This window comes from Barbus barbus (assembly GCF_936440315.1).
Source record: "Barbus barbus genome assembly, chromosome: 10".
In the NCBI taxonomy this organism is placed as follows: Eukaryota; Metazoa; Chordata; class Actinopteri; order Cypriniformes; family Cyprinidae; genus Barbus; species Barbus barbus.
Genome location: NC_136738.1, coordinates 5,933,387 through 5,957,771, shown reverse-complemented (window position 1 = coordinate 5,957,771; position 24,385 = coordinate 5,933,387). Strand labels below are relative to the sequence as shown.

Sequence of the window (24,385 nt, the reverse complement as noted above, 5' to 3'; positions counted from 1 at the left end):
CACTCATCAATTTAATAGCATGAAATTATATTACTATTATACAGTATTAATAATGATTATGAAATATTAAACAATATAACAGGCTTATAATCATATTATATTAATATAATTCTATAAAAAAAATGAAAATTGAAACACTTTCTTTGGATTTTGTATGTGATTTTCTTGGTTACATTTACATTACATTTTTACATTAAATCATAAATGTGTGACATTGAGAAATACGTTTAGAAATATATATTTAAAATATTTTTATTTTCAAAGAAAATATCAGTATATATATATATATATATATATATTTTTTTTTTTTTTTCTTTTTTTTTTTTTCTTAAACACATTGATCTTAATTTTTTTAAAATTATGACATACTTGTAAGCCCTCATAAACCCATTAAATGCTAACATGGTCTTTGATTGGTAATTTAATGAATGGTAATTGAAGTCTCTTGATTCTGCTCTCCTGCTTGGCAAGATGACACCTCAGCCGTCTTGCCCCACTTTAGCCGTGACACAATAAAAAGTTCCTCTTTTCTGACCAGAACAAATCCACTTAATTATTGAGTGCTGCTCTCCACCCCCCTACATTATTTAAGAGGCTATATTTAGAGACTGGCTGTTCTGGATGTGGAAGGGGCTGATCTTTTGTAATGCTAATGAGCTGTCAGTTTAAACCACACCACATGCGTAAATAAAGCCTCCTTCAACAAGAATCATTCAGAAACATCACTTCTCCTCTCATCAGTCAATGTAGAGTTATTGATGAATGCAACTGCACATGTCCACTGTCTAGGAATTTTTAAAATAAAAGTGGTATAGGAATTGTGACATGCATTGACTTGTTGGACATCTTTTTTTTTTTTAATGAGAGTTAGGTGTTAAAAGTATTCAAAATTTATTAAATTGATCAAAACAGTAAAGACATTTACAGTGTTATAATTTCAATTAAAAAGATCAAGTTTTATTCATTAAAGTATTCTGAAAAAATATTATAGATTCCACAAAAAAATATTAAGCAGCACAGCTGTTTTTAACTTTGAAACACTGGAGTAATGGCTGCTGAAAAATTCAGCTTTGGAGTCACAGGAATGAATTACATTTAAAAAAAATGTTACAATAAAAAAAAAAAAAAATTGAATAACATTTACATTATTGATGGTTTTACTGTTTTTTTTTTTTTTTTTTTAACCAAACAAATATATTCTTGGCAAGCTTAAATGACCTCTTTGAACTTACTTTCAAAAAATCTTTAAAAAAAAAATGACAGTATATATTTAAAAATTTTAATTATTCCAAACTTTTGACTGGCAATGGATAAACTATATATTATTACGTTATTACATATTATATTATATTATGTATAATGTACAGTAGTAGTGGTGAAAAGTTTGGTCAAATTATAATTTTTAATGTTTTGTAAGTAGTCTCTGGACACCAAGAGCATTTATTTGATTAAAAATACAGTAAAAACTGGAATATTGTGAATATATATTACAATTCAAAATAGCTGTTTTATATTCAGATATATTTTCAAATACAATTTATTCCTGTAATTCAAAGCTGAATTTTCAGATAATATTTTTTATTTGTTTCATCGCCTGGTACAAAACACATATCGGTCAAACACTAGAAATAACCTGTTTTAGACGCCTGCATGGAGTTTTTTTGGAGTGAGTATTTGTCTCACAGTTTTGTCAGCAGACTAGAGCGCTTAGGAAGTGCATTTGTTTTTCAAGAGTTATTCTCCAGTGCATGTGTGTTTATATTAGACTGCTCATGTGCCTCCCTTTGCCCTGGTAACTCTGTGGAGAGCAGCTAATGTTCAGGCCATCTGTGTTCTCATACGTCTCGGTGCGGTACAGGAGCTGAGGGTGAGAGTGAGCACTAGATAGCTGGGGATGGTAGGTGGTGTGTTGTTGTGTTGGTCAGTGGGCTGTGATGTGTGCGGATCAGGCGTAATGGAGCATGTGGACTCTCAGTGCTGTCCCAAATCATTGTTTGCTTAACATGGGCTCTTTACAGACTGTCCCATGTGTCCTGCTTGTACTCTGTCACAGATCGCTCCATATGCTGTGGATCTTCTACTGTTGGACTGACATTTTTCCGACTCATAGTAAATACCTACTCTATCTTCATTAAGCTAACTGAGGGAGCAGGGAGTGATATTTGTGGCAGCTTTGGCTTTGAGTAACACTTTAGGGCATGATATCAAAATAAACGTGTGGCTTCTTTCAAAAGTAAAAACAAAAGGAAGAAAAATCTGTGCTGTTCTGTATCTTGGTCATTTGTGGGCTTAGTTTCCGTAGCAACATCATTCCTCCTATTTCTCCAGCAAGTTTTTTATGGAACAGTCTGCCTATGTGTGAATTCAGGTTTACACATTCACAGTATTCCTGATTTTAGAAATTGTACAACATGAAAAATAATATCAAGATCCTATATAATATAATATAATCCTAAAATTAATGTATAATTAGCAAAGATAATAATTGTTAATTATTTATTTATGAGCATAATGTATTAATCATTAATTGAAGTACATCACATGATGAATATAAAGGCTATAAACAATATATATATATATATATATATATATATATATATACTGTTACTATACTGTATATATATATATATATATAGCACAGCTGGGCTCTGTGTTTCTTGTACAGATCTGACTGAAGCTCTGTTGGCTGATGCCTTGTAATTTAGTGGAAGAGCTCAAGTGTAGCAGAGCATCTGATCCTCTCGCCCCCCCACAGACATCAACTCTCATACTCTGTTCTTATATCTTACACACACCAACACTAGGAGACCACAGCTGCCTGGCCCGATGAAGCTTCTTATCAGTTATAAAGTTTATAGACAACATGAAACATATAATAATGTGATACAATGGGATCTCGCAGGAAATTATGTAGATTTAAATATTGGAGGTTTCAAACTGATGAAAGTTCAGAATACAGTCAAAAGGTAAATATTGTGAAATATTATTACAATAATAAAAATACCAGTTGAAAAAATATATATAAATACATTTTTTGGCCGGAAGTGTATATTTATGTACAAAACAGGATATACAGTAGAATATATAGAATGTATGCATAATTACGTTATATATACTGCGTTTAGAGATAAATAACTGTTGCTGTGACTGATCTGTAAATTTCCCGGTCCGCTTCCTGTAATATATATTTTTTACATTTATTTCCAGTGCTTTTTTAAAGTGAACAGATCTGCTCTCTCCAGATTTGGGGATCTTACTTTTTCCTTTCACAGCATTCCTGTGAAATCATCTGGATTCTCCTTGTTTTACATATTTATTAGACTACATCACTGTATCTCTATGGGCGCCTGTCTTCCTGTCTTATCTGGGCTGATGATAATTAGATGAATTTAATAGCGCAGTTAAAAGAATAGAGCAGAAATTGTGTTTAGAGTTCAATTGATGCGTAGGCAGACGATGACCTTCATATCCATAATAACTTTATTACACATTGACTTAATCTTGGTCAGTGTGAGTGCCTGATAAATGAATAAATCATTTTTGTAAATTGATTTATTATTTAATTGCTGTTTTTCATAAAACTAAAAAGTAGAATTGAGAGCTCTTGAGTTATCAGTTGAAATTGATTTGGTTAAACCAGTTGAACTGGTTAAGATTACTCATTGTTTATAATACAGAATATCTTTATCAATACACACTGCAGAGTTTTGTTTAAATAAATAATATTTTAATTAAAATGCAGTAAAATATAAATAGCTTCTCCGTGGAAGAATGCAATGCAAAACATGGTTTTCAAACAAATGCATAAATGAATATTTAAAACATTTGTCAAGTTACACTGAACACTATAACATATAAATAAATAAATAACATGACAAGGTTTCCTCTATAAACCTAAATCTGTGTTTCAGCAGAGAATCAGATCTGGCAGTGTTAGGGCTCTTGCTTGACCAGGAGAGATTGAACACGTGGAAGCTGAGATCCAGGTGCATAGATGGACGAGGGGAAATCCATGATAGCATCAGCAACGAAAATCTGTCCTGATGTCTGACAAGTTCTCTTATTGAGTTAAGAGAGTCTGCTGAGTTCTGTATCCTGTGTCCTGTGCACTAATGCATGAATGAGAGGCACTGCTGATTCAATTGTGGAGCAGCAGGATGGGATTTGCCACAGGCGTGTAGCATAAACTCACCCTCGCACGCTTTCTCTATGCTGACTGTGGCCTGACAAATGGACCTCTACCTTTGTCCTTGCTACTGGTAATGAAGATGTGGCACTTTATGCATAAATAATTAATGTCATATCAGTGTTTAACACTCAGTGCCAGAGAGAAGGTGGGAAATGGTTATGAAAAACTTGTTTGATAAACATTATTAAACCCCCATTATATCGGTTTTATTTTTTTCCTAATTTAATTTCTGGATTCAATTTTTTTTTTCATAATGGATAAACTAAACTGTAGTAATTAAAAAGCACGACTAGTTAATTGAAATAATGAAAGTTGTACAATTTAAAGTAACATTTTTGGTCCCACTTTATATTAAGCTAAAACTGGTAGCTAAATGTCACTAGATGACATCATAGTGACAAATTCACTGATATAAAGATGAATAGATATCAGTGGGCAAGATAAAAACTTAGATAAGGTTTGTCCAAGAAGTTGCTATATTTGTCCCTAAACTTAAAAAAAAACTAGTTTTTGTAGGAGATTTTTGAGTTTTATGCAACTTTTTGTTGCATAAACTGAAAACAACAAGTTGAGAAAACTCAAAAATCTGCTGAAGCTGGTTGCCTTAAACTTTTTAAGTTTTCTCAACTTTTTATTTTTTGCAATGTAGGACCCTACATTACAGGTAGACCCAGAGACTAGTGATTTTCTTTGTAGTAACATGCATAAAATGTTCCATAAAATGGTTTGCTGACCTTTGGTTGGCTGGATTGTTGTTTGTGGACGCTGTGTGGTTCAAGTGAGCAAAATAGTAAAAGTTAAACATCTGAAATTTTGTACAACATATTCAATTGTTGAGCTGTAAAAGCAATGACCACACATTTTTAAGAGTGAGGTCCGTATTCAAATGTGGGAATGAATGCCATAAATTAATTTTCTGTAAAGCCTCTTGTAAATATAGATAAATGTGGGTCACATTTTTTAGCTTACTTTTTTGAGTACAATAGGCTATTCCGGCAAATTGTGATGAGTCAAGTGGCTTATTTTGGGCTTGTTTGTCAAATCCGGTTTCTCATGTTTGTCGTGAGATCTGGCAGCACTCGGTTTAGCTACAGTGAAGACAGACAGACTTGCCAAAATGTGCGAATGACTTTTGTATATATTGAATTTCTCTTGTTATTTATTTACCCCATGACATCAAAGCAATTATTTTAATTAAGGAGAAATACTTCAAGTATCTCTTTTACCATGAAGCTTATATACTAGGGAACATAAAACAATTTATATATATATATATATATATATATATATATATATATATACTAGGGAACATAAAAAACGACTGGTATAACATGAATGCTTATTTTTTACACTCTGGATTTATGAATTACAGAATTTTGAAGTTCTAAAGTGTAGTTATGTCCCCCATAAATAACCAAACTGTGCATTTCAGTATCTTCCAGTAGAGAAATGACAGCCATATTCATCTGCAGCTTGAAATTGACCAATATAATGTAGCGGTTGAACTCTAGCTTGGACCACAAACCCTCCGAAACCCTGTGACCCTGAACACCATTGTACATTGGACAAAAGCGCTTGTTTGGCATTGACATTCCATACATATGTATCATTCCCGTTTCCACAAGACGCCTGTGAGTGAAGAATTATGAATCAATAACCCTTGGAGGAGACTAAAGACAGGCAATATTCTTCAGCTCATTACGCCCTAATTTGTATTCTCGTCGTAATTGGCTCTTGTTTTGTATATTCCCCGTCTCAGACCTTGATTAACAGTGACTGATTGACTGGTTTGTTTTCTCAATGACCCACTCACTAGGCCCATCATACCCAGCATTCATTCTCTCAATAGACATTCATAATGGGGATACTTGTAGGGCAAACGCACGTTGGTCCGCATAGACTCCAAAACCGTTCGGAGGAGGAAACGGGGCGGCATTCATGATCATTAGCTGTCTCTAAAGAAGCCGGGGAGGGTGTGGGGGGTCTGGACAGCTTTGAAAATGGGGTTTAATGATGGTCCCCTCCTCCCCCTCTCCTGCTGACTGTATAGCAGCGTTTCACTGTCTGTCAGCCGCTTCCCCTCCCCGCGCCTGACCGTCCTGACCAGTGTAATTGTTACCTTGTGCTCTGCCTCCTCTGTACACAATGACTCCGTGTCGTTAGAGATGAGAAAATTATGTGCCAACAACTGACAAGGTGTAATTGCTGGACCAGTTTAAGCTGTGCTGCAAAGTTTCTGTGAAAGTGGTATTTTTAACTTTGCAGAATAGAGCGGCGTGTTCGTGATAACTCGGTGTGCTGCTGTTCACGCTTATTGAAGAGTCACGGTCTTCAATAGCGAGGATTCTTCTGTTTCTTAATCATTATGGCCCCTGGGTATTTTTGATGAGGTTGTTTTTTCACACATTGTCTGGAAAGATAAATGTTAGATTTGACTTGTTTTGTATTGAAATGTGCTGCGTTTGTCACTTACTAATAGGGATAGTTCACCAAAAAAGAATATTCATTCATTATTTATTTACCCTCATGACATTCCAAAGCAATACTTTTTCTGTGAAACACAAAAGGAGAAATTTTGAAGACTATGCATGTCAATGTGAAATACAAGGGGACATAAAAAAACTGGTATAACAGACTGAATGTACAGTTTGTTTTGAATTATACAATTTAAAGTTCAGTTTAGAATTTAGAGTTTTTAATTTCATCTGAATTTGGTACATCTGTAGTGTTCTAATCTGAATATTTACAGCTAATTTTAACTCTAAAAAAGTTCAGAACAAAAAAATGCTGCAGTCTTTAAATAAAAATAAGAATTTTCAGTCTTTTGTCATTTTTTTAGCTACATAATATTTGATTTAATAGTCTTTTCACTCTTAAAAATAAAGGCCCTTCATGATGCCATAGAAGAACCTTTAACATCTGAAGAACCTTTTCACAAAAGCTTCTTTGTGGCGAAAGAAGGTTCTTCAGATTATAAAAAGGTAAGAAAGAGATGGTTCTTTAAAGGAACACTGCACTTTTTTTGAAAATAGGCTCATTTTTTTTTCATTTACTCTGCTGACACTTTTCATATAAACTAACACTCAGTCACACTTTGTCTGCCACTGTAATTGTGGATTGAAAAACTTCTTTGTACTGTGTGACTATAAAAAAGAGTGATGATTATTTTAAGAGCAGTTGTTTTAATGACAGTAGACATTCCTGGCAAATGTAGCTCTAGGGATCTTACATCTTAGCGTAGCGTCTCAGTTCTAGCTTATTTCTGTAAAAACAAACAAACAAAAACCAAGTATTCATGTCATTTTTTTAATCATTAAACATGTCACTTTTTTCTTTTTAAAGTTTGTGGCACTAGCGGAACCCATAATCGGAAAAATTGTGACTTTGTTTTGCCACCACAATGTTGTTTTGAACATAATAAAGTTGGCCCTCATCTTCCATTGCGACTCTTCACCAATAAAAACATGGTTGAATGCGTTTACATGACTTTGCATATTATTAAACATAATCAGTATTGTTATGTCTGGCACAGACTGACTGTTTAAACAGAATAAAGACGATGTGTTAAAATACTTGTTTGCCATTAAGTAAACAATTTGTCGTTAGATTCCTCCAAAAGTATAAACACTGTGGGGTTTTTGGATGATATCAAAACATTGTTCTATTTATTTGATCATCACGACCAGCTTGATGCAGCAAAACATTGACTCAACCGATGTTGTGACTTTTGGCGTAGAACTATTTGTCTTTATTTTTACTGGTCGGCTAAATGGCTGTTTTATCGGCTCTTGTGTTTGTGTTTCTAAGTGTCGTAAGCAGGACTTTTATTTTGATAGTGCCACGAAACCAGCATCCGAGAACAGACATACAGCTGCTTCCATTCTTCCAATCGTCATTAGATTACTGTCTTTATGTGCTTTGACACAATTTGCATTGTAAAAAGCGCTATATAAATAAAGGTGACTTGACTTGACTTGACTTTATTTTACAATTCTGGCTAATAATTGAAAAGCAATTGCTATGATGCTGTTTTCATATACTGTTGGCATTCAGCAAACAAGTGTTTGAATATCTGATCAACACTTAATCCCACAAACCTAGCAAATTTCTAGCAGACCTTTATACTGTCAAAACTTGCGTGGCGGTCCATCCTTGTGAAGGACCCAGGAAAGTTCAGCTGTCACTGGAGATGCACAAATGAGCAATTTGAAATCCTTGATTTCAAATGTATATTTAATGTTATATTCACTGTGTTCTGTATGTGAAATCTGCATTTCCTGGCCTTATGATTCCCAGTGTGTGCAGATTTACCAGCTGTTTGAGTATACAGATGGTTAGTGTTGACTTTATTTGTGTTTTTTAATAAACTTTTTTTTTTTTTAGTTATGAAAATTACAGAATCAAGAAGCTCATATATAAAGTATAAATCTTAAATATATCAAAATATAAAAATATATTTAGATTTGTTTTTATAAAGTTAATTATTTTTTTCAAATTTATTCATTTTGAAGTTGCTCATTGCTATTTATTTGAATGAATATTTAGCAAATAAAAATATAATAGAATAACAGAATCAGGAAGTTTCAATCTAAAGTATAAATCTGTTTATTTCTAGGTTTTTTTATATTAATTATTTATTTATATTTTAGTAAATATATAATATAAATATAAACTTTATTGCAGAAATTATGGCTGTGTTACTTTCTATCTTTAAATTAAATAGTGTGATACTAGTCATATGGGTCTATTTCGGCATTTTATCTGCCATCAAAAAAATCATATTAGTCAAACACTATTATTTTGGCAATTGTGTTTATTGATTCTAATGGCACAGAAATTGCACACTTCAATTTTAAAGTGGTGAAATACATAAAAACACACACGTTCGTGCTTGAGTGTTGATGCGATGTGGGTCAACAGAACATCAGTCATCTCTGGTCACTTGTGCATTCTCTCTAAAATGTATATTCATTAAAGTCCCTGGTGGAGAAAGCGAGGCCTGCAATTATCCTGTCATGCCACAAGTTGTGTTGTTCCATTTCTGCCTCATTTAGTGATTTGCAGAGTTTTCTCTCAGCCAGAAAATAAGCTCTTGCAGTCATTGTGATGAAGGGAAGTACAGCACAATACAGACTATTATAAATGTAATTCAAGCTAATTCTGCCCTTTTACAGTTCTATAAATTAACATAAAGGAGAACAATAATTCACAACAATTGTGAATTTAATTTCTCTTCGGCTGAAGAAAGAAAGACCAATACATCTTGGTCTGGGGCGAGTAAATTGTCAGGGAATTTTCATTTTTGGGTGAGCTACTCCTTTAAACGATATTGTCCAAGACACTGAAATACAGCGTTCAGATTTGAAGCAAGCTATCACAGGAAGGCATCAGGTGTCCTAGCCAAATCTGTTATAAAAGCTATTTCTTCCATGTATAGTAAATTAGAGTTGTTGTTGCTATTTGTGTGGCATCAGCTTGGGTAACCTCAACTAAAGTGAAATTATATTGGTACTTCTCTATATTAGTATATACATTTGTTCTGATTGGCTGTAATTGTATCATGCAGCGGTTTCACTCTCAGACTTGCTTATTGCTGGTGTATCATCTACTAGTTTGATCCAGTTAGAAAACAGCTACCATCTTTAGCACTTTTCCTTTACTGGCCTTGAAGCGATGCTAAAGAAGCGAACGTGTTCGTGGCCTTGAATTATTCGACTTGTAGATGGTTGGAGGGGTTACTCAGTTCATTTGAAGCCCCACTGACATAACACATGTTGCTGAAAGCATCTTTTTACAAGGTCAATGCACCCTGCAAGAGAGGTGAAGTGTTTCTCCTCAAGCACTAACCCAGATGCACTTCAGAGTCAGGAAGACAACAAAATGCCAAATGTTCATTCTTAAATAAAATCCATTTAAAAAAAACAACAAAAAACATGATGATGTAGACAAAATGTGAAATAAACATAGAACATTTCGATATTTATTATGTAAAAAATGACTAACATTTGTTGGCATCATTTCTACCACAACCAACAATTTCACCACAACCCCCCCCCCCCCCCCTCCCCCAAAAAAAGAGCCTTACATGACATATATGTGATGTGCAAAAAACATAATTGATTAAATCAAGGTAAATATAACTTGTGAATAGAATATTTTATTGTGTACCATTTTCAATCAAGCTGTCATTTCATCAAATCATGCGAAAAAAAAGAAAATTAAATATAATTGAACTATGAAATGCTAACTGTAAAAATAATAGTAAGCAAGACAAAAGAGACAAAAAAAGTGTTTCAAATATCATTTCCACTACAGTGTTTTTTTTGTGTGTTTGTTTTTAAGTTTATGGTGCCCTACAACTAAAACATTTTTGTTAATTTAAATAAAGCTGAAATGAAATATAAATATGTATTAAACTATATAAATAGTCAATGAATGTTTAAGTTGCATTTCTAACATTACTGAAGCTAAAACTGAAATAAATTCAATTTAAATAAATTGAAAATTATTTTCAAATTGAATAAAAAAAAAAGATACAAGAATTACACACAGCATTTACAAAACATTAAACTGAAATGAAAATGAAAACTGAAAAAAAAATATATAAATATTATTACTACAGTAGTATATAAATAATAATAAAATAACACTGTCCAAAAATTCCCAAAAAGGAAAATAAAATAAAAATAGTTTTGAAAAACGTCAGGTTAATTTCTAGTAGAGTTCATTTAATTTCTGGGGTTTGCAGCGAACCTGCTTTCTCATACTGCACTGGCAAGCTCTGCCCCTTGTGTGTGTGTGTGTGTGTGTGTGTGTGTGTGCATGTTTATGTGGTTTATGAGGACACAAATTTGTATAATGACATGAGTATGACAGAGGTATTACAATATGAAGGTGGTTTATGAGGACACTGCCTATGTCCCCGTAATTCAAAAGGCTTAAAAAACATACTAAATGGTGTTTTTTTGAAAATCTAAAAATGCACAAAGTCTCCTGTGAGGGCTAAGTTTAGGTGTAGGGTTGGTGTAGGGCAATAGCACACACAGTTTGTTCAGTATAAAAACCATTACGCCTATGGAGAGTCCCCATAAACCACAAAAAACAACATGTGTGTGTGTGTGTGTCTGGTTCAAACACTGTAGACATGTGCCAGAGAGCAAAGCACTGAGGCTGGATATCCACACTCATAGGATGTCCGTCTGTTATATCACTCACTTTCTGAAGAAACGCTGGTGGTGTCCTCTCAGAAGAGAAGCAGCCATCATTGTTTGAGCTTCTGTTGTGAGTGTGTGTGTCTTAGTCTGGTGTGGTTTCAGTGAGTCGTGCTTGAGTTGCTTCCTGGTGTCTGATGTAACCGTGTGTGTGTGTGTGTGTGAGAGAGAGAGTGTGTGTCGGTGATGTTGAGAGAGGTGTGGGTGTACAGTGTACCGCAGTGGGGTTAGTCATGTATGTCTGGCACTGAGCCGTTCTCCCTCTTACAGTTTCGTGAAGAAACAGTCTAATAATAGATCACTTCTTATCCCACTTGGCAACAGGAAGGGAACTGAAGACAAGAAAAAGGAACTATACTGGCCAAAAAGACACAAACAAAAGAGGAACATTAAAGCATTAACCTTTTCATTTACTTATGCAGAGCAGACACCCAACAAATGTACACTACCATTCAAACATTTGGGGATGGTATGATTTTTTAAATGTTTTTGAAAGACGTCTTGTATGCTCAGCAACGCTGCATTTATTTGATAACAAATGCAGCAAATATTGAGAAATATTATTTTAATTTAAAATAACAGATTTTCCAGCATTGTTTGATGATTAGAAAGTTAAAAAGAAATTGAAATAGACTTTTTTTTGTATAATTTTGAAAGTCTTTACTGTCACATTTGATTCATTTTATGCATCGTTGCTAAATAAAAATATTATTTTCTTTAAAAAGTTTTACTGACCCCAAACTTTGGAACAGTAGTGTATCATTGTATGATGATTTAAATTTCCCCCTCGTTTACAATCGTGATTAATCACATTCACAATAAAAAATGTTGTTTACATAATATGTGTGTGTACTGTGTATATGTATTATGTATATATAAATACACACACACAGTATATATTTTGAAAATATTTAGATGTATATACATTTATATATTTATATTCTTGTATTTGATATTATATATAAATATTTTAATATATAAACAACATATTTTTCTCAAATATATACATGCATGTGTTTGCATTTATATATACATAATACATATACACTGTATACACACATATATTATGTAAACAAAAACTTTTATTTTGGATGTGATTAATCGCGATGAATCATTTGACATTACTAATAAATAAATAAAGTACACTAAGCATTACTGATATGGCTAGACATAGAAAGGAAAAGCAGTCATCTTTGCATTTACATTCATATTCTTGGCATGCATTGTCTTACCAAAGTGACTTATGAGAAAAGTGGCTCTAAATTAAATTAAATTCATCTGATGTGACATCATGAGTGAGTGGAATCCATATTCAACATAAAAACTAGCTGAAGTGGTATCTTAAAGGGACAGTTCAGCCAAAAATAAGCATGCTGTCATGAGTTACTTGCCAAAAACCTGTATGACTTTTTCTGGAACACAAAAGAAGACACTGAGCAGAACAGATGCTGTTGTTTTCTATAATGAAAGTTAATGGTGATCCTTTGATGTTTGGACTTTAATACAACTTGGCTGTCTATTCAGTAGAATTCAGCAGTTTGATCTGTAGTTTAAGGCAGAAAGGAGAAAGAAGCTGCATTCAAGTCCACTCTTCAAAATAAAATCATTAGGATATTAAATAAAGATCATGTTCCATGAAGATATTTTATACATTTTCTACTGAAAATATATCAAAATGTAATTTTTGATTATTAATATGCATTGCTAAGAACTTCATTTGGACAACTATAAAGACGATTTTCTCAATATTTAGATTTTTTTTTGCACCCTCAGATTCCAGATTTTCAAATAGTTGTATCTCGGCCAAATATTGTCCTATTCTAACAAACCACATATATCAATGGAAAGCGTATTTATTCAGCTTTCCGATGATGTATAAATCTCAATTTCAAATAATTGACCCTTATGACTGGTTTTGTGGTCCAGGGTCATATAGTAGCAACATTGTAACAATAAAAAGGTGGTTGAAAATCTGCAAACCTATTCTTTAAATCACTAAAACTTTCTGTTAACTGAAAATATAAAAATAAAACGTGACCTGAAAATGTAAAAACTAAAGCTAAATCAAAAAAGCTAAATGCTATGTATATATAAGAAATACTAAAATAACACCAGTCTATGGGTAACTCATGTATTATGGCTGAGAGCTGTTTATTAAACAGACTTGATGAATTGCAAAACTTTTAGTGAATTAATCTGATTAATGTACCAATTAAATGGCATTTAAACAGTGTCACACCCCACCTACACGGCAAGCGATTCAACATGGCATGACAAAACAAGTACACTCCCAATATAATCAGCACACTTACTCTGTCTATACAGCTATGTTCATTAATTATAATAGGAACGCTATAGGTTGCCACCACATCACTCACATGCAGTGCAGACACGACATAACTTCTGGGAGGAGGGTCAGACTTTGAATATCCATTAGACCCCACAGATGTGAGTTTTCCGCTGTTTCACCAACAGTAAGACCGTCATTTATCATCCATTTATCTTTAAATGTCACGCAGGTATATTTAGTAAAGGCTGAGCGAGTTCAGTGTTTTGTAGCCGAGCAGAGGGGGTGTTTTAACAGCGACGTAGTGTCACCGAGTGCGCTGGCGAATGGATTCGCTGTTTAAGTTGACACAGCTGTGCACCAGGATGTCAGATCGAACCCTGCGTCTCTGTTTGTAATTCTCCCCTCAGAGAGCATATTTCCTCTGCTATAAATAGCCGTCCTCCCATATATGCCTGTGGATTTGTGTTTGTTTTTTTTTTTCTTCCATGTTCCTGCTATATTTGTAGATGAATGGACAGGAAGGAGCGTGACTGCTCGCAGGTCTATGGCCCTTGTTTATAGTCGGTTGGGGCTGGGATGATGTGAAATGACAGTGTAGTCAAGGCGACCGGCTGACAGGATGACCCTCGGTGTTGGCCCCCATCTCTCTCCGGCTGCCTTCCTCTCGCCCCGCCATGTCAAAGACCTCCGGCCCGTGCAGGGGCGAAACCGCATGCTCTGCCTTTGAAAACTACATCGGGTTGTCTGTAGTGTCACTTTCACAGGAGACCATCCGGCTCTGCAAAACTGATGATCTTGAGGAAAGTTTCGCTTAGAAGGTTTAAAGATAGATAACCTTACACTTTTCATAATAAAGGTTCCAAAAGGGATATTTCGTAGTGATGCTATGGAAGAATTGTTTTTGGTTCGCCAAAGAACTTTTCAGTGAACTGTTCTTAAAAGAACCATTTTCTTTTTATTGTGAAGAACTTTAGAAAATTCTAAAGAATCATTTTTCACTATAAATATCCATTTGTTTAATGAAAAGATTCAAAAGATTACAGTTAGTGAACAGTTGTTAAAAGAACCATTTTTTTCTGTGTGAATAACATTTTATCAGCTAAAAAACTAATTTTTTTTTTTTTTTACTTAAAATAAGTTCTTTATGGTTCCATGAAGAACCTTTAACTCTTTCCCCGCCAGCATTTTTTAAGAAGTTGACCGCGAACGCCAGCATTTATTGTTAAATTTATCAAAGTTCATGGCCACAAAAATATTTTGTGTATGAATATCTGAACATACAATATGTGAGAAGAAAGAACAGAGCAGCTACTTTAAAACTAAACAAACTGTTTTTTTTTAGCATCATGCATTAATACTTGAATGTTTTGTTCATTAAAAAGCAATGTGTTGAACAAAAAGCTGAGAAAATAGCATTTTTGTCAAAGGCCCTGATTAAACTTGTGCGTTTTCGTTTTAAAATGGCATTTTAAAATGACAACGATCTTCGTCTACACTGGCGTTTTCACCGTGTTTCAGAAACGTTTTCCGTCCACACTACACAATCGAAAACGCATGTCACATGACCATTCATGCAGGTACAACAATGAGCATGATGTTATTGTTTACACAATCGTGAAGGATACGCAGAGCGAATGTGGGCAGCCATTGCACCGTTTTCAAAAGACTCCGTTTTGGTCCGTTTACACTGAAATGCAACCCCGGAGTTTTCAAACTAAAATGGGGTCTGCAGCGTTTTCGAAAGTCTCCGTTTTTGAGGGTCCAAAACGGTGGAGTAGTGTAAACGACAGACGTAACCATAGCAAAAGCTATGCATTTTAAAACAAAAACGCACTAGTGTAAACGTAGCCTAAAGGCTGGAATACACTACACGACTTTTAAAATCTGAACAGATTCTTAAAACACTAGGGATCATACACTTAACTACTTTGTAAATAGTGACAAAGGAAAACTAGGCATCATACACTACACAACCGAGGATCATACACTACCAGACTTTAAAGTCGTTCCGATCACAACAAACTCACGCAGAAACTTGTGCCTTGTTGCTAGGAGATAAATGACAAATGAAAACAGTATGTGTTCTAAAATCGGCTGAAAGTGTCAAACATGTTTGATATCCTCCAACTGGGTGGAATAAAAGTCAGAAGCTAAAAATCAGAGACTGTGACCATCATACACTACTTGATTTTCTGTGGAATCTGTCAGCTGTAATCTGCAGACTGGCTCTTACTTTCCTCAACTAGCGTCAACTTGTACAGACTGTAAAACAGACTGCCTTTCCTTTCGTAGCTTCCCGTTTGCCAAGGGGACGGTGGCACTCTGCAGAACAGGATCTTTTGAGTACTAGGCTTCCTTTCTTGCGTGCCTTTTGCCTTGTCTTTCCCCTCCCAAGCATGAAATTAGTGTTGAAGCACACTTGATCTTGGCAAGGCTTCCTGTTCCTTCCTCTGGCAGGGCAGACCCGTACTGTGCACACGTCCCCGTGGACGTCCAGAGCTGATATCGAGTTTCAAATTCTGCTTCCTTTACGCTTATGTTAAGTCTCACATGCCCCCTCTTTGTTTGGTACATTATTGCTTACATAGCTGGGATATAATTGGAAGGTGTGTATGCAGGAACAGCTCATATTTAAGGTTACAATTTAGCTAACTTGACTAGCTAGTTGGACAGAGGATTATTTTATTGCCCTGTCTGTTTCGTGTCACTCAGTCAGCTCTGGTACGAATATATTCACAGGAAATGGCAAAAAATAAAAAAAACTTTTACATCTGACAAAGGAACGTGCCTTTGATTCGTCAGTGTCAATGAAATATTCACACTGCTTTTACCCTTTTCACCACAGACTTTGATTATTTTCCCAAACCTGAAGCTAACAAAGCACATAAATATTGGGTTAGGTAGTCCCAAATACAATATTGGGCAATTACTTGAACTATTTTTAGTTATATGTTTTGGTTTTGAATGAATTGTAAGACCAGAAAAGTACTCATACAAATAGCACTCTTCTCATAAGCGCAAAGCAGAAATGTACAATTGATTTCAACAGTGTTGGGTGTTAGCATGTTGCTACGCAAACACAGTACAGACAAATATTGCATCAAATACTGGACTATTTTTAGTGCTATGTTCTAAGATTGCATAATCATACTATGATACATAATCACGATTAATTACATCCAAAATAAAAGTTTGTGTTTACATAGTATATGTGTGTACTGTATGTATATGTGTATATATAAATTCACACACATACATGTATATATTCAAGATATATAGATGTGAGATATATATTATATACAAATATAAGTATTTATTAAATATATATATATATATATATATATATATATATATGTGTGTGTGTGTAGTAGCATGTACATAAATACAGTAGACACACTTAGTTTATGTAAATAAGACTTTTATTTTGCAATTAATCGTTTTGACAGCCCTAAATAAAATATATTTTGTAATCGCCATTCTCTAGATTTTTATTTTTTTAACTGAGCTTTCTGGCATTGAAGGATACTGTCTGGATATAATGCTACCTTCGATTGTAGCCCAAATGAGGTGTCTTAGCTCTGGAACAATAAAACATGTACAGAGCTAATCTATTCATCACTACTAGTGATTTTGTACTTTGTGTAAATGCTCCTGACTTGTCAAGGCTCCTGACTTCTTGCTCTACCTCTCTCTCTTTCTGCAGACGAGCGTGAAGGAAGGGCTGCTTCTGAAACAGACAAGCTCGTTCCAGCGTTGGAAAAAGCGTTATTTCAAATTGCGGGGACGGACTCTGTACTATGCCAAGGATGCCAAGGTCAGCTATTCTTTCATTATATCCTGATACTGATTCTACACCCTCACTACACTGTAAAAAATTTCAAACCTTTAATTGCTGCCTTAAAAACAGTAAACCATTGCACTTGTTAATTTTATTTAATTACTGATAAAGAAAATCCAGTTGTGTTCAAAAACATTTTTTTATAATGATGCTAACATTTTTTACAGTGTAAAGTAAGCCCCCTACAATAAGCCCCCTGTAAGCCCTACAGAGTGATCTAAGGTAAGGGGGTAAAAAAACCCTGCTTGACCATGGTTCCTCCCAGGACCTGAGTTACTGGGCATGCCTGTGCTGAGAGGGCTGAAGAGCTGCACATGGGCACCTGCATAGCACCTTCTGCCATGCCTTTAACATCACTGTGTGTGTGTGTGTGTGTGTGTGTGTGGTTGAACTATGGCAGGCGGGTGGTGTTTTGGCCCGCTGGCAGTATCGGGTCTCTCGTAGCCGCGTGTGCTGGAGGGTGCTTTCCGTCTGCTGGACCGGTGCCCGCCATCCGCCGCCTGCTCTTGGCGCCAGTGGATCAGAGGAAGGCTTGGTGGCGATTCGGGTCAGCAACAGCAGCGACCCCCTCTTTATCTCTCTAGCCTTCATCAGTGACATTGCTGACCGCCCATCACCCTGCTGGCATTGTTTGGGATGCCCGTTCTCCTCATTGGACAACCGAAGCAGCATCACGTCATTTCCGCGTCTGCTTGTCTGTTTAAGCATCTGAAGAGGAGAGTTCTGGAGACGTGCCTTGTATGTCATTGTCCGTCTGAGGGGAGATGCTTTGCCCACGAGCCTTGCATTGAGTGTGTTCGCCTCCATTCATATGTTCTCTGCCCATCACATGGTTACGGATGGCATTCAGGCTGTGGTCTGATCTGAATCAGGAGAGAAAGAGTGGATTTAGTCTAAAACATCGGCTGTGCATAGCTATGCAGCTGCCGTGACGCAAGCTAGCACTTCCTGCATAGCTCCTGAATGACATGGAGTGGCACTAGCGCATGGAAGCAGAGAGCTGGGAGTTATGACACAGATCTCACAGGCAGAAACGAGGTGGCTGATCGCACTGCTGTGCTCAGACGAGGGGGTTTTGTTTGCATTGGCATGGCACCCGGGTCTGTGACAGACTCATGCTGTAGAGCGGCCAAGCCTACAGATCATAAATAGGATGTCACACTGTTTACACTGCCTGAGTATGCAACCATCATTTACACAAATATCACTACCCAAAACACTGGGCCTTCACTGATTAAAACTGAAACTTGATGGAAAGGTCTCAGGAAGCCAAGAAATACTCATTTGATCCTTCAAATGTGCATATCTTTTTGGAGTTAATACATGAACCTGATTATACATAGGGCTGGGTGGTATGATATATTGTGTTGCCACAATAGACGTGATCACAGGCGTTTGTATATATATATATATATATATATATACATATTTGAGGTCAATGGCATGATGCTCTTTTTCATTATTATTTTGGCCAGACAAAAAAAGTGGTTTCATTCAAATAAGATGAATTGATTATTAAATGCAGAAGTATGCAGGACAAAAACTTTAAAGTGATAGGATAGAGTGGACGTATGAGAGAACATTCATGACTGTGTGAAAGTCAATATCCAATAATTTGATCTTTTTTAATGACGTAGTTTAAAATGTCAGAGTATAACTCCCCTAAAAAGTAATGATACTGTATTTATGAATTAATAATTCATTATATTTGTTTAAAAATTTGGTAACACTTTAGAACTTTTCTCTCAATAAATTCCTAATTTGCTGCTTATTAATATTAAGGTAGTTGTTAAGTTTAGGTATTGAGTAGGATTAGGGATGTAGAATAAGGTCATGTAGAATAAGGCATTAATATGTGCTTAATTACTACTAATAAATGGCTAATATTCTAGTAATGTGCATGCTAATAAGCAACTAGTTAAGAGACCCTAAAATAAAGTGTTACCAATTTTATTTGACCTTTAAAAAAATTAAGATTATGTACACTTAAATAAAAAAAAATACAAAATTCAGGATCAGTAAGAAAAAAAAGGAAAAAAAGGAAAATGAAATTTAATAGTTCAGCAAGGGCCTATCAAATAAATCAAAAGGGACAGTATATTGTTAAAAATTTCAGGTATAAAAGTCCGTTTTTATTAGGAAATTAATACATTTATTCAGCAAGGATGCATTAAATTGATCAAAAGTGACAGTAAATAAAATGTTTATAACGTTACAAAAGAAATGCATCACTGTTTCTAATATTAAGCAGCACAACTGTTTAATGTCAACATTGATAATAATCAGAAATGTTTCTTGAGTGCCAAATCAGCATATTAGAATGATTTCTAAAGGATCATGTGTCACCGAAGACTAGAGGAATGATGCTAAAAATTCAGCTTTGCATCTCAGGAATAAATTAGATTTGAAAACATTTCTTTTATATTGTAATATTATTTCACAATATTACTGTTTTGCTGTATTAAAAAAAAAATCATATAAATGCAGCTTTGGTAAACATAAGACATAACTTTTGAACGGTAGTGTACTCTCAAGGAAAATATGTTATTCATTTTCACTTGATTAATTGATTTAAATATTTGTTGAAAATGATTTAAATGTTTCTCTAGTTTATCTAGAGAAATAGATCTAGAGCTCTCTTATTTGTCATCTACCCATTGACTATTTTAAAGCTTTTTTGAATGTGGCTCATCCAATAAGAAATTACAGTCAAAAGTGTTTTTTTTACATAATGTAAAGAAGTTTTTAATCTGAATAATCGTTGGGTTTGCATCCATCAAGGAGAAAATAATCAAATGAGATGAAGTGCCTTTATTATCTAAAGCCAAATGAAATACATTTCCATGATGATATAATGGCTCATGGTAATATAATATATAATAATATGTTTGCCCATACTCCCCAGCCCTAATTATCACTGCAGAAAATGACATTGACAATTGTTTAGTCAACAGTAGTTTCTAAGATCCTGGCTCTCCTGATAGAGGTTTTCACTGCTTACTGAAGGTGGTGTGTGGCGTTATTATTATCTCAGGCCTTCAGTTCCTGCTCTCTGCGCTGATGGAGGAGGTCATAACACACCCAGCTGTCTGCGATCCATCTTAAACTCATATAGCGCACATGCATGGTAGTGCATAGGATAAGCAGTAGCTCAATAAGCTCATTTCCGTGTCATTTCAGTAGAACAGTATTCAGCATGAGCGTAAGCTAAATCTGTTGTGTTACTATGATCGTCTATGTTTACTGTTCTCCTGTTTCTCCTCCTGTCCACAGTCTCTTATTTTCGATGAGGTGGATCTTTCAGATGCCAGTGTTGCCGAATCAAGCACAAAGAATGTCAACAACAGTTTCACGGTAAGCGTCCATTTCCATGCTTTATGTCAACACTGGTGAATATCCACAATATACCACAAATAGACAGCACATTAGATGTGTAATATTGACTAGTCGTCTGTCAGATACTACAGGATCATGCAGTTCTCATAGCAACAAGTCAGTCAATTCCGCAAGTGTTGAGGTGAAGTGTGTCATTTTTGCACCGGTACTGAATAGGCTTGACGCAGTGTTACTGGTGTTACATGGTGTTCGTCCATTCACTGATTACATTACTTGCCCCAACTGACATTTTTTTAAAAATAGAAAGTAAAACTATTTAGTTCAGTTGGATATCGGACCCTACAATTATAAACTGAAAGCTGAGATTTCACTTATCACGTGAATAGAGTAAGGAGACATGACTGACAAGATGATGGTGGAGGATTTGGTGTGTGTATCTGGCAATATTTCTGTGATTAATATAAGTGACTTTGTTTTGTTTGTTTTATGTTGTTGGGCCTGTACTGTAGTATTGGCTTGAAACAGGATTGCAAGATTTTTATAACTCAAACTTTGGTTACACTTTATTTTGATAGTCCACTTTAGATATTCTACTAACTATAAGTAACTTTGCAACTACATGTCAGCTATGTCAACCAATTCTCATTCATTTTTTTATTAATTCTCATTAATCCATGTCTACTAACTCTCAGAGAAGACTGTTAGGGTAGGTTTAGTAGAATAAGTTGACATATACTTGCAAAGTTTCTCATAGTCAGTATGTTGTCGACCCATCCAAATAAAGTGTTAATAATTATTTCAAAACTGCATTTTGTATTTAATCTTTGTGTAATATTAAAATTTGTTTGGTGATCTAAATTATTCATGTGTGACAAATATGCCAAAAAAAACATGAGGGGGCAAAAACCTTTTCACACATCTATATTATATTATATTATTTCATATTTAGTGCTGTCAAATGGTTAATCACGATCCAAAATAAGAGTTTTTGTTTACATGATATATATGTGTGTACTATGTATATTTATGATGCATATATAAATCCACACACATACAGTATATATTTTAAAAATATTTCCATATATCTACATGTATATATTTATATTCATATAATTTATATTATATATAAATATATTTAGTATATGAACATAACATATTTTCTTAAATATATGCATGCATGTGTGTGTATTTATAGATGCATAATAATCATACACAACACACACACATATTATGTAAACAAAAACTTTTATTTTTGATGCGATTAATTGATGGCATTAAATTACAAAACGAAAACATTGGGAGTGACAGTAAATTTGACCTCTTTATCTCTTCTGACTGCTGTAAATTTCTTGCTTTTTAAATTTTTTTGTAAACATGATTGTGCATGAGGGGAACATGACAGGATTTTTGTTTTGCTATTGGAGCAAATGGGAATACAACGTTTTTTTTTTTTTTTCTGTAGTCTTCCATTTACCACTATAGACATACAGCGGCTTAAGCCGGAAACGTCTATTGTTAGAAAATCAATGAAAGTTACTTATTTTCTACACTGTGAAACATGCAAATGTTGCCTCAGGGTTGTATTATTGTGCTTTTCCATGGTATAACGTGTGTTTGTGTTTGCGAGCATGTAATCAAGTGTCGTCAACTGAAATCAAACGGGCCGAGGAGCAGCAGCTGTGGTCATGTCCTTCTAAAAAGTATAGGCCGGCTCCCCAGGCACAGCTATAAAAAGAAACAACGGAGGACTAAGAAAGCTCAGAGGAGAACGATAGGTTATTCTTAGCAGCAGATATGTTAGTGCTCCACTGAGCATGTTTTGGATGATTTGATCGCTGGCATATTGTTTAACAGTGGGCCGCGTGGACGCGTGTGTAATGCACATGCACTGAGGTAGTTGCTATGCTCCGCCTGTTCCAACAAATGCTTTTTCCCCTCAGAAAAAAAGAAATCACCCAGTGCCAAGAAAAACAACAGATGCTCATTATACTTATAAATCATTGAGAGGCCCATGTAGATGCTTTTTTTAGAAATAAAGTGTTCTTTTTCTTCAGAAATACATTACACACTTCTGAGCAAGCCAAACCCACTCAAAAACCCATTTGAAAACATTGTTTTTGTGATTCCACTGACACTGTCGTGCAAAAAATGACACGCTTCACTTTGAGGGAATTTGCTCTGTGGTGGCTAATGGTCCTCCTGAGGCTCTTGAAGGTTTGCCCACAGGAGAATTATATTGCTCAGAGGTTACTCTTTTATGTCACAGGAGACATAATTGAGTTCTCTGTAATGTTTTAATGAAGTAGCACCAGCTGTGTCTTGTAGAATTCTGTAGTAGAAATAAAAATAGTCACAGACTGATATAAAGTAATAAAGCTATAAAATTAAAATGGATAGCACTGCTCCATTGTGTTTTATTATTATTATCCATTTTTCAAACTGTCCCAAAAAATAGTCCCAAATAAAAAAAATTATTGACATCAAAATCTATAAAATGAATTTGAATAGCATAGTTTGGATCATTTAGACTTGGAATAATAATTTGAAGAGAAATTGAGGAGATTTGAGTTCATATTGAGGAGACATTTGATTGCAGACTTCTTCTTGAGCACAAAGAAATTGTGAGAGAATTAAAACAGCTTCAGTGCATTTAAATGAGTTTTCAGAATGACATTTTCTGTATGTTTGCATGTGCGTACTTGACACAAAACGTGTCCAGAATTTAAAAAATCATAATAGGTTAAAATTTGCATGAACGCATAAGGGGGAAGTCTGTATCTTATAGGTTCATTTTTAATCATTTTGTTCCATTAGTGCACTGAACGCTTTTCCTTTGAAACCATTTTCAAAAATGATTAAACTCAAAAAGTTGAAGTAGAAAGACTAAAACAATATTTTCTTGTAAAACATTCCAAAAATCTAAATTTTTGCCACTGGAATTTATAACTTCCAAACAAAAAACAAAAAAAGGTCCTGCTAATGTGAAAATGTTCTATTAATTTAATTTAATTTTATATTTTTAATATTTAATTTTTTTTATTTTTAATTTTAAAAGTCTTTTTCTTGTACTTTCTAGAAGTGTTCATTTAGTCGCTATTAATTATTGAGAAATTATTGAGACATGCCTGATAATTAAAATAGTGTTTAAAAGTTCTAGATGGAATTAAGTTTGTCACACCGCAGGGCATACTGTATAATATATTATATTATATTCTTGAATTTCATTAGGAGAAATAAAAACAGTTGCAAATGAGACAGTTATGGACAAAGGGTAGGGTATAATCTATTAAATTAATATGGATAGCATAGCTTGGATCATTTGTTCTTGGAATAATTTGATGAAAAATTTTGGAGTTCATATTGAGAAGACTTTTGATTGCAAATTTCTTGTACAGTATCTTGAGCACAAATCTGAGTTTGTGGCATTATAGAAAGATTACTGGGTTTTATCCTCCAGAGAATAACCTGAAAAGCAGTAGACAGGAGCTAAAGTCTCCATTTGCACTTGATCTCATTGCACT

The 24,385-nt window shown here is 34.6% G+C and overlaps 1 protein-coding gene across 2 annotated transcripts in view; it reads left to right on the top strand.

The window, feature by feature from the left end:
• Window positions 1-24,385, top strand: part of LOC306876144 (diacylglycerol kinase eta-like) — a 77,010-nt gene that overhangs the window by 871 nt on the left and 51,754 nt on the right. For both annotated transcript variants that reach the window (XM_079427113.1, XM_079427112.1), the window contains exons 2-3: window positions 17,394-17,504; window positions 20,802-20,882. In XM_079427113.1, coding sequence (XP_079283239.1) covers window positions 17,394-17,504; window positions 20,802-20,882 — 192 coding nt within the window. The remainder of the gene's footprint in view (window positions 1-17,393; window positions 17,505-20,801; window positions 20,883-24,385) is intronic.